This window comes from Hippichthys cyanospilos, chromosome 2 (assembly GCF_059441005.1).
Source record: "Hippichthys cyanospilos isolate Australia breed blue-spotted pipefish chromosome 2, RoL_Hcya_1.0, whole genome shotgun sequence".
Classification (NCBI taxonomy): domain Eukaryota; kingdom Metazoa; phylum Chordata; class Actinopteri; order Syngnathiformes; family Syngnathidae; genus Hippichthys; species Hippichthys cyanospilos.
The window spans coordinates 20,728,430-20,739,062 of NC_142370.1; the positions used below are offsets into that span (position 1 = coordinate 20,728,430).

Sequence of the window (10,633 nt, forward strand, 5' to 3'; positions counted from 1 at the left end):
TGTTTTACGTGACATTCACAAGCTGAGCCACAAATGGGTGTTACCCAAGCCTTAAACACATGTGAAGTCATAATCAGGTGACAGTTAGGTGACAAATCTGTTTTTAAACACATTAATTGAACATGACTAATAATGTTGGCATTGAATTAATAATAGACAAAATATTAAGACTTTACTGCTGAAAATGACCAAGCAAGTCTACTTTAAAGGGACAGTAAGATTTAGACATTTTTTTCATTAAAAAGGAATAAATTAAAGGATTATACATTTCAAAAACTTGCAAATAAATGTGTTCTTAATGACCAACAGTATGTTTGATGAAGTAGGTCTAGTTATCATTATAGTAAATGGGGAGGGGCACTCCTCTGGAGGCTACCATGTCTTTTATAGCTATGGACAATGGTAAATGCAGCGCTTCCCGCTGTCCGTAATGAAAAACGGTGTAATTCATACATAGTGTCCCATTAAGGTGCTTCAAGGTTTAAACACATTTAATATGGATATCAATAATAATTGCCAGCGGGGACAAATATCTCCAAAATAGAAAGAATTGCTGTAATGTTTTTGTGACAGTCTTCAACATGGTAACACTGAAATGCATTTTTTTTCATGTTTGTGCACACTGAAACACGATCCACTCAAAGGGAGAATATGTGCAACGGTGGCTCACCGGAATCCCAGTGTTTCCCAGAAACAGTAATGTGATTGTTCATCACAACAGCACAGTAAATGTGTAACTGCAAGTGCGATGATGTCATTTCAACTTTTCATTCAAGCTCCCTTCCTTTCACAAGTTCTCAGCAATCAGCCAATCAGAATGATTTAGCGAATGATTTAGAAAGAGGACGTGGGCACACTTTGGTTTTGGAAATGCCTCTTCAATCTAACGCGTGACAGGTAAGAGCTAAATGCTTTTTAATGGTTTTGTTGTATTACCCACCATTACTCCCGTTAATCACTTCCTGGAACTTGGAAGTCCTTATTCTATGTTGAAATGTAGCAGAAGTGTTTAACTTCAAATATGATCTAGATCTGTGCGCTGAGGCATAAACGGAAATGCGCGCACGCACACGCACAGACACTTGTGCGTGCCCACACGTGTAAAGATTGGCATGCTGAAGGTGGAAGGTGGAGCAAGGTGGTCACCTCCCTTAGCCCCACCCTAGTCGTCTCTGATTTCGGGTCTGTTTGTTTGAAGTCACATGCACCAGTGCTATAAATCCACTTGGCATCATGACATATATTCAGTGCTATTAGAAGACTAAACAACAACACCATGATGGTGGAACTTGAGACTTTTGGTGAGTTTTCAATTTACATACTATTTACAAAACCGTAATGCACAGCAGAAAATTTAAATTTGATGAACAAAGATATTTCTTGTATTTAGTGAATTTATTGAAACTTTTTGGTGCTCTCATGCAGCAAAGATTGGGAACAAAAGAAACACTTCTCAATGGAAAGATGCAGAGTGAAATAAAAAAAAATATTGAGGAAATAATTGTTTTAATACAGTATACCGAGTGTGCAAAGCAGTAATCAGAGTAAAGGAAGGCTACAATACAAAACATTTCTTTTTCTTCTTTTTGTAAGGTACTATGCATGTGTTCATTAATAGATTTTTTGCCTTCAGCTGGAATCTGCTAGGTAAATAGCCATGAAAAAAAAAGGTATAAATGAAAAGGTGCATCCAAAGCTCAGTAAGTTTTTAGTGATCATCAGTTTTTGCATACAGACCATAGTACTAGCTTATATTATGTAATGTTAAAATAAACATCTGTCACTTTTTTTATTTATACTTTTTTTACGATGGAACTTTTACAAAGTAAAACCTTTTGCGTCGTATCCCCCCAAAATGATCCAATCTAATTCAATTTTACCTTGCAGACGTTAAGTCAAAGCTGTCACAAAGATGGGATCTCTGGTGCCTCAGACCTCTGACATTCCATCCCCGGGCCGTAGGAGAAAGGGTCCAGCTGAAGCAGGGCTGCTGCCTTGCAAAGAGGTCAATAAGCTCCTTCAGAGATGGCCTTTTGTTCAGCAATCGCCCCGTGAGCGTGGAAGAGCGGATTCGGCTGCGGATCGAGGCCGATTGCGCTACCTGGGACGGAGCCATGCGAGTGGGCTTCACCAGAGTTTCTCCAGATCAAAGATCTCTGCCCCTGCCCTGCATGGCAATCCCCGACCTGACCGAAACTCCCGGGCATTGGGCCGCCCCCGTGCAAGAGGAGTTCTGCAAGGCGGGCGCAGAGTTGGAGTTCTGGGTGTCCAGCTCAGGCACCGTGTATGTTTCAAACCAGAGTGGGCGCAAGCAAGAGCTTATCAGAGGAGTGAGGCTTGGCCAGCCTCTGTGGGCCATGATCGACGTGTATGGACAAACGTGCTCCATTCTTCTCTTGGGTAGGTTTCATGCTGAATAAAACTTCAGGGCGTCAGAGCTTTATTTATTTATTTAACTATATGTGAACATTTAGGGAAAAGGACGGTTCGGTCTTTCTTCACCTTAAATCTGGCAAACACTCTAAAAGCAATGAATCGATGTATGTAAAGACATGCAAAGCAGTAACGACATATTATTTCATGTCCATCATACATAATAAAGCAACAATTTTAAAAATATATGTCAGAATTTCTGGCTGTCCTTTAACCAACTCAAATAAACTCGTTTCTGTACTGAGCAACAGCATCCCCACATTTAAAACCATAACAAGAAAAACCTGTTCCAAGGTAACCTCGGCACAAAATAGAAAGCAGAACAAATATATGGAAATTCACGTTATTTGTTACTGAACTTGAATTGGCTTTATTCATCAGGGCACTATGAATAAAAATGTTGTTACCACTTTTGGTGCACACACATTTGTAAAAAAAAAAATACAAAATCTTTGAAAAATAAGTAAAATAGCATGGAAAGTTTTTGACATCCACACTTTTCAAAATCAAACACACAAATGCGACCAGCCAGTACACTCAGAGGTATCTTCTTGAATGAGGCATGATCAGTGGGGAAAATGGACCTGATTTTTTTGTCCCTTCTCTTCCCTTGCCATGAGAGAAAGTATGGTCGAACAAGAGAGAAGAAAGTAGAGCTCAGACTTGCACCAAAGTTCCACATTCGCTATTCATACTGACATTGGGCACCGAATGACCAAATCGAGTTTAGTCAAAATACTTCAGCCAAAAACGACATCATTGTCCAACAAATGTAAAATCCCAATAAAAAAATGCATTTATACATCACAAGCCATATTCATCCCATATTCTCATTGGAACATATCAGAACGTACACCAGCATATTGATGCAACGCACTAGCCTCATTCCATATCTAGCACTAAGACTTTGCTTTTGTTTGTTGCTTGCACGGTGTTAGCTGAGCAACAGTGAGGCGTCGGCGAGCCAAATGTTTTCATTTCTAGGAAGTGTAGCTGTTTGAATTAACCACCTTCTTCATGAAGAACCTCTCCCTTTTCGCTGAAGGCTCCAAGAAAGGAACATGGCTGTTCACCAGGAGGTCACGTCAGAGTCTCCCCACACCCATTTCTTTCACAGACTCCTTGGTGCCTGAGTTCTCCTTTCTCAGCCTGGCGGGGACAACAGGTGTGAAGACGGCCTTCAAAGAAGCGATCGACGCAATTGTACCGCGAAATGTGACAAATTACATTTGATGGGACTTGCTGTCTCTTGACAGATGGAGACGAAATGACCTGTGTGGTGTGCATAGCTGAAGAAGCCTGCATCTCTCTGTCCTGTGGCCATTGCTGCTTATGCCGCACATGCGCTATCAAGGTCTTCAAGACTTTTGGTACGTGCCCCCTGTGCAGGCAGCGCATGGTGGCACCGTCAATTCCTTGGGAGGTTTCTACTGAGAGACGATGACAATCTGACAAGGTTGTTCTGCAAATGGGAATCTCGTAGCACTTGTGATTTGTTTTTTTTTTTGTTTTTTGCGTTTCTGGACCGTGATGAGTTCAATGGTAAATGGACTTTCACTTATATAGCGCTTTACTACCTTGGGTACTCAAAGCGCTTTACACTAACTAGTCATTCTTCATTTGTTAATAGTTAAGCTACATAAAACACAATTAACCCTTTACTGGGCACAGAGGCCGCATTCGGCCCTTAGTCCAAAAAGGCAAAACGTCTGAAACCGTCCGTATCAGCCATTTCTTAAATTCTAATGTACCCTTAAATTTCACTGAAAATTCTTGCCTGTTTAGGAGTTAAAAATAGAAAAGTGTATGCCTCATAAATTGCCTGTTAAGGCTATCAGCCGAAAGCGGCCGCAGTGCCCAGTAAAGGTTTAAACATGTTGATAACATGCCATTTGGAAGCTAGTTTGCAAAAGACAGTGCGTAACTTGAAACAATCTTTTCAGCTGAATTGAGATCTTGAGTCACGGATTTATAATGTTTTACTGATCTGTTGTGATATTTAGACTTCAAATATGTAAAATTTCAGTTGATAGGTCCGCCATATATTGCTTAGATAACTGCATGTACAGAGCCAGTTAAAATAAACTTTCCAGTTTCATTCTTACAGTTTTCACAAAGCATGTGTACTAAAGGTGCAATAAAAGTGTGTGCATGTGCAGAGACAGTTCAAATGTACCTTTCAGTTTCATTCTTACTGTTTTCCCAAAGATAATGATTGATAAGCCGCACAGAAGTTGAACAAACAACTCAACCTACTTATTTGCAATCTCACGCTTATATTTATTTCATCATAACTGTCCGCAATTTCTTCTTACTTTTAGTTGGAGTTATGCTCAGTACAATTGAAAACCAATGAAATACTTTGATGACATGCAATTTCTGAGCTATTTCCCTAAATGCAAGGCATACAGTAACTTGAAATGTTTTTCGCACTCAAGTGGACTTCTAGTGTTTTTGTCATCTGTTGATTGTTTTTGTTTCAATTCCAAACTGTAGGACTATTGCCATGTTAAGTTTTCAATCTTTATTTGCAAAATGTGCTTTTTCAGTTGAAACATCTTCTTTATAAATGTGCGCTAAAAGTGTGTGCACGTGCAGACAGTTCAAATATACCTCTCGGTTTCATTTTTACTGTTTTCACAAAGATAATGATTGATAAGCCTCATGAAATCGAACAAACAACTCAACCTACTTATCTGCAATCTCACGCTTATATTTATTTCATCATAACTGTCCGCAGTTTCTTTTTCCTTTTATTAGGAGTTATGTTCAGTACAATAGAAAATCAATGAAATACTTTGATGACATGCAATTTCTGCGGTAGTTCCCTAAAAACAAGGCATAACTTGAAATGTTTTTAGTACTCTAGTGGAGTTCTAGTGTTTTTGTCATCTGTCGTTTGTTTTTGTTTCAATTCCAAACTGTAGGACTATTGCCATGTTAAGCTTTCAATCTTTATTTGCAAAATGTGCTGATTCAGTTGAAACGTCTTCTTTATAGATGTGCGCTAAAAGTGTGTGCATGTGCAGAGACAGTTCAAATATACCTTTCAGTTTCGTTCTTACTGTTTTGAGCAACAATCACAAAGCAAATGATTGATAAGCCACACAGAAAACAAGCAAACACCTCCACCTACTTATTTGCAATCTGTTATATTCTGTTTTCTTCTTACTTTTATTTGAAGTTAATCTCAGCACCACGCACGCTCAATTAAACTCTTTGATATTGTGCGACCTAGTTTGCTGAAGACAATGCGCAACTTTCAATGTTTTAGCCTCTATTGAGAGTATTGATTAGACTTTCAGTGTTTTTGTCATCTTGTCTTTTTTTGACTGAATTCCAAACTGTAGGACCACATCCATGCTTGCACAGAGCCAGTCCAAATGTACATTTCGGTTTCATCAATCGCAGAGCAAATGATTGCTAAATAAGCCGTAAGAAAAAAAAAACCGGATGAACAGCACAACCTAATCATTTGCAATCTCACGCAAATTAACTGTTCTCACTTGCAGTGGCCCTAAAGTGCAACACACAAAAAGAACAAAACCCTCAGCGCAACATCAAAAAACATGAACTAAACATAACTTAAATAAAACATCTAATCAACTGTAATTAAAAACTAAATATAGCGGAAAATAGTCATTTTATGGCACTTGACAGTCAACACCACGCACTTGTCAAATATTGCATGTTGACGGACAATTTATGAATTATGTGTGTGTAGATTTGTTTGAACCTTTTAACTAGAAAAAGTCCATTGAGATGTTCGTCTCTTATTCGAGCAGCGGAAAAGAAAGAAAATAAGATAATTGTCCAATTTACAAGAGCTTGGCCTTGGTAGGCTCTGTGCTATTGTGTTTTGTTGACTTTTTATCCAGACAGATGTGTGCAAATTTGGAAGTGTTGGAACTGCCAATTGGAAGTAAACAATTTTGAGTGCCAAACTCATGTGAGTAATTTGCAAGTACGGAACAACTTTTTATAGTCACGTTGGCCGTTTCAAGCTTCCGTAGTAAAGAGACACTGAATGTCATCGTGTCATTAAACTTTATCAGCATGTAACTGTAGATAGTGTATCATGAAAATAGGCTCTAATAAAACGTGACTGACAAAATGAAAATAACATCTCCTGCCTTTACAACTTGATTTAGATGATGTGTGCCTTAAAGCTACTGACACCAGACATCTTAGGAACTCTGCTCAAGTTTTGTAAAGACGATTAGTTCAAAATTCATCCTGATCCTGATGTGCCTTTGGTCTGTTCATGCTTGCGTTTAGATGATTAGATTTGCTAACAACTTATGCAGAAATGTATATACTGTACTTGTTTTAGAACAAACTGATTGACAACCATTTATACAAAAGCAGAAACCTAAAGTGTTCCTCTACTTTTTCCTCGATCTGTAAAATATCTCAACAGATACTCACATGATCAGAATAATATATTTTATTCTTTAATATCAGGATCAACAAATGTAGATACACAAGCACTGCAAACCACTTCCTAGGATCATCTGTGTGTGTTCTTCATCACCAATGTCTCAGCTTTACAGCAGACTGTAGACTGTGACAGATATATCTGTGGACTCAAAGATTTCTGCCAGCATCTCTGAAACTCTTTCCCACTTCAGTCTATCCAGGCCACAGCCAATACTGCCGAGGAGAAACAGCCGTTTAACCTATACCATACCTCTTTTGAAAGATTACATACAATCTTACATTTGAAAAAATACAAATGAAAAATTCAAACCGCGGCATGGAAATTTGGGTGACTCCATTTTGGATACAGTGCGCTTTCATGTCCTCCAAGCTCAGTCTTAAATTCTCATACGTCGGCTTTTGTCTCGCCTTTGTTTTGGTGATCTGGTGAAAATAGTTCAAACATCCCCGGCACTTTTAAATATCAAATGTGCAAATGCATATTTCTACTTTCAACTATTCCAGTTACCAGATAGTACACAAAACGTTTTCCTCTCCTCAGTACAGCACACTGTCCCACCGACTTCTCTGGTTGGACAAAATAAAAATAATGTTAGAGGGCGGGGCCTAAGGGCGTAAGACAAAAGCTACGAGAGTGATCTCTCCAAAATTCACCCTAAAAAGAAGAGCATATCTTAAATAAATTCAGCCTCGACTCACTTTGTCCCTTGAGCTCCTCAACCCCGTTGAACTTCTCCCTGAACGTGACAGCGATGCCTGCCCCCATGCGGCAGTCCTCACTAATGCAGTGGGCCAGCGCCTCATCCGCGGGACACGAGAACAGATCCCCAGTGACGTGATTTAGTCGCCAATTGTCGTTCGCCGGCTAACCAGAAGAGTGACATTTCAGATGGGGGTTCTTTGTCAAAACAATAACGTGATGGTGATGGTCCAAAAGGACGTTTACAATGAGCAAATATTTACCTGCGTTGTGTCAGACATTCCTAGTTGAGAGGGCACTGGCTTTGAAACTAAGAAGCGCTTGAAACGCACCGAAAAGGGCCTGGGTATTACTGGCGTGTGCTGCGGCGACTCGCCACAGAAGCAAACCCGTGAGCCGAGTGACAGTCAATACTTAAAACCTTAACCTCATTACTTAAAAACGAAGTGTTTTGTCAGCCACACGTCCTCACAACCCTGATTCGTTGTCCAGTCTCGTTTTGTGTCGGTGTCTCGCGAGACCTCTAACAATGACGCGTTGTTTAAAAAACAATTTTCAGCTTCACAAACCCATAAATGTAACTCCTTTTTCCCTTTTGAAAAAGAGTTGAAATTATCAGCTAAATAATTTTGGTTTCAATAGTTAAGGTTGAAGCACTGCCAGAGAAAGAAAAATCAGGCGATTAGAACAAATAAACAAACAGACAAAAACATTAGCAAAATAACAGAAAATCCTGATTCTAAATCCAAAGGTCCCAAATAAACCAGAATCGGACTGCAGGGTTAGGTCGGCCGGCAAATACGGGACATAGGCTTGTTTAATTTTTTGGTTGAGGTTGACTATATAAAGTATAGGCTATCGGGTTTTGAATGTCTTATATGAATGCAATATCTTATTTAATCGGCTGAGATTGAAAATAGTGGGGGAACTGATTTGAGTATTACATCACCTATTTTGATACCAGCTACTGTGTTGAAAATGTTACTCAAGTAAGACTATGTCAGACTGAAATACTAATAAGTCCAAACTACCTTTAAATTGTTATTAATTATTGGTATTAATTTATGTGAAGATGGATCATGTTGTATAACCACAAAAATTCAGAAACAGATAATCATAAGCAATACTTTATTCCTATAAAAATCCAACAGTGTTTACACTTTGAAATGGTCACTTCTTCAACATTCAGAGAAAATACCGTCCCAACTCGTAAACTAGTTGTAGACCAGGCCCAGACTAGTGATCGGTCCTAGGGGAGGAGTAGCTCGTACCTGAAGGTACCATGTTGGTGACCCCAGGTGTAATTGGTCAGTTGCTCAACTAAGTAAGTCTGCACCCGCATATTCATAATCTGAAGGTACACATTGATGCTAGACTAAGTGTTGGGCAGAATTTACAACCATGCAAACTCTGTCACACCAAAGCTTTGTGCATGTGACAGACTGCCAGTCCCTTCTCCAGCCTTTAGAAGTTCAAACTTCGTCTTTGCTCATTGAGCCAGTCTCCAGGGTTGACATCCATCTGCAGCATCTTCATCACCCACTTGTCCCTCCGTGCTCCATCAATGAACTCGTCCAGGGAGAGTTCACCTAAGTGCGTAGGTGTGTGGTTTAATTATTTACTCCTGTAAAAAAAATATCTATCTATCTATCTATCTATCTATCTATCTATCTATCTATATCTATATAAAGCTAATAGCATACTATTTTATGTACAGTAGCTGTAACACAGGACATGAGCAGCAAGCTTTTTCATTAATCCTTAAATCCATTATCGCTAACACGGTGCGCTTAAATGATATAATGCAAGCTGTCAGAAAAATTGCTATACCCACCATCTCCATTTTCATCAACTAGCTCAAATATCCGATCCACTACTTGGTCTGGGGTCAAAAGATTACACTCTTCATCCAACTCTCCATGGCAGGCTTTCTTCAGTCGATAAATAGACTTACGAGTGATAAGAAAACATGTTTAGGTACTGTAAGTGTCATGTTGAAAACATACTCGGACATGATTACAAATAGACAGTACATTGTAATTATCAGTGTCAACTCAAATAATAGATTACCTCCACTATTTCAAGCAGCTCTGTTTTATCAATGCACCCACTTCCATCTTTATCATACATTTTGAATGTCCATTTCAATTTATGCTCCAATTTACCTCGAAGGACCAAATTCAAAGCTGCAACATACTCGAGAAAGTCAATGGTGTTGTCCTGAGTAGATGAGAAATGAACGGTTAAAAAGTAAAATACAGTACATAATAGAATTCATTCCCTAACTTGCACATGTAAGAAAGATTGGTACTTACTCCATTCTTGTCGAAGGCCCGAAACATGCTTTCGATGTAATCTGAAGCCTCCTTGTTATCAGCGACTCCAAAAAAGCTCTTGAACTCATGCATAAACAATGTTCCACTCGGGCATTCTACCACAAACTTTTTGTACCATTCCTGTAGCTCTGCCACGTCTATTTCTTTGTCAGGGTCACTGTCCTCGCTTAGACGCTGACCCATTGTAGAAAGCTGTTTCACAGTGCCCTCAAGAATCCCAAAAATTACATTACAGTATACGCTTTGACCTGACCATGAACAGATAAATGTCGGGGAGTGGGCTACTCAAGTTTTAATGACATGAAATTACATGCCAGCTGCATTGTTGAAACGTTGTCTGGCGGTAGAATCCCCTCTGAATGACAGGATGAGACAAAGGTTGTTATGGCTCTCATGGGGGAGGATTACAAATGTACACCTGTCAAAATCAATCAGTCAACAGACACATCATGAGAGGATTGTCATTTACTGTAGCGCTGCTATAGGGCCACAGTAGGATACACATTGCTGAGACGTCATACATGAGTTCATTCCCTTGTGTTCTCATTAGGTTTAGTGCAGACTTGACTTTTTTTTTTTTTAATCAAAGGCCACTCATCAAATCCGTGGGAGATGTCTTTTCCAGTGCACAATCTTGGCCCTCGGGCAACATAATGGAATTATCTGTCAGATAAATCCTCGAAAATGCAGAGATACATTTGAAAATCTGTTAATGAAGCTTCTC

The 10,633-nt window shown here is 39.3% G+C and overlaps 3 protein-coding genes across 3 annotated transcripts; 1 reads left to right on the top strand and 2 right to left on the bottom strand.

Moving 5' to 3' along the window:
* Window positions 1-1,224: 1,224 nt before the first annotated feature.
* On the top strand, window positions 1,225-6,550 carry LOC148427800 (E3 ubiquitin-protein ligase NEURL3-like). Its single transcript, XM_088409005.1, has 4 exons — window positions 1,225-1,301; window positions 1,888-2,400; window positions 3,479-3,598; window positions 3,690-6,550. The coding sequence occupies exons 1-4, from the start codon at window positions 1,277-1,279 to the stop codon at window positions 3,875-3,877; spliced, it is 846 nt and encodes a 281-aa protein (XP_088265131.1). The 5' UTR covers window positions 1,225-1,276; the 3' UTR covers window positions 3,878-6,550.
* Window positions 6,551-6,865: 315 nt separating this feature from the next.
* On the bottom strand, window positions 6,866-8,091 carry oard1 (O-acyl-ADP-ribose deacylase 1). The gene is given in 6 exon segments (XM_088409007.1): window positions 6,866-6,986; window positions 6,988-7,086; window positions 7,184-7,296; window positions 7,382-7,440; window positions 7,573-7,738; window positions 7,837-8,091. Coding segments are annotated over 6 exon segments (498 nt in total). The 5' UTR covers window positions 7,855-8,091; the 3' UTR covers window positions 6,866-6,943.
* A 593-nt stretch (window positions 8,092-8,684) lies between these two features.
* guca1b (guanylate cyclase activator 1B) lies at window positions 8,685-10,289 on the bottom strand. Its single transcript, XM_088441521.1, has 4 exons — window positions 9,889-10,289; window positions 9,644-9,793; window positions 9,408-9,522; window positions 8,685-9,162 (listed from the first exon to the last, which is right to left on the bottom strand). Exons 1-4 carry the CDS (start codon window positions 10,090-10,092, stop codon window positions 9,038-9,040), a joined length of 594 nt encoding a protein of 197 aa, XP_088297647.1. The 5' UTR covers window positions 10,093-10,289; the 3' UTR covers window positions 8,685-9,037.
* Window positions 10,290-10,633: the final 344 nt, after the last annotated feature.

What these genes read in the sequence shown, in the direction of transcription:
- LOC148427800 (XM_088409005.1), top strand. Translation starts at nt 1,277, where the DNA reads ATGATGGTGGAACTTGAGACTTTTG. An exon ending in GTGCTCCATTCTTCTCTTGG is followed by an intron (nt 2,401 to 3,478) that starts GTAGGTTTCATG and finishes TTTTCGCTGAAG; the next exon opens with GCTCCAAGAAAGGAACATGG. An exon ending in CAGCCTGGCGGGGACAACAG is followed by an intron (nt 3,599 to 3,689) that starts GTGTGAAGACGG and finishes GTCTCTTGACAG; the next exon opens with ATGGAGACGAAATGACCTGT.
- guca1b (XM_088441521.1), bottom strand. Translation starts at nt 10,092, where the DNA reads ATGGGTCAGCGTCTAAGCGAGGACAGTGACCCTGACAAAGAAATAGAC. An exon ending in AGCTGCTTGAAATAGTGGAG is followed by an intron (nt 9,523 to 9,643) that starts GTAATCTATTAT and finishes ATCACTCGTAAG; the next exon opens with TCTATTTATCGACTGAAGAA. An exon ending in AGTTGATGAAAATGGAGATG is followed by an intron (nt 9,163 to 9,407) that starts GTGGGTATAGCA and finishes CTACGCACTTAG; the next exon opens with GTGAACTCTCCCTGGACGAG.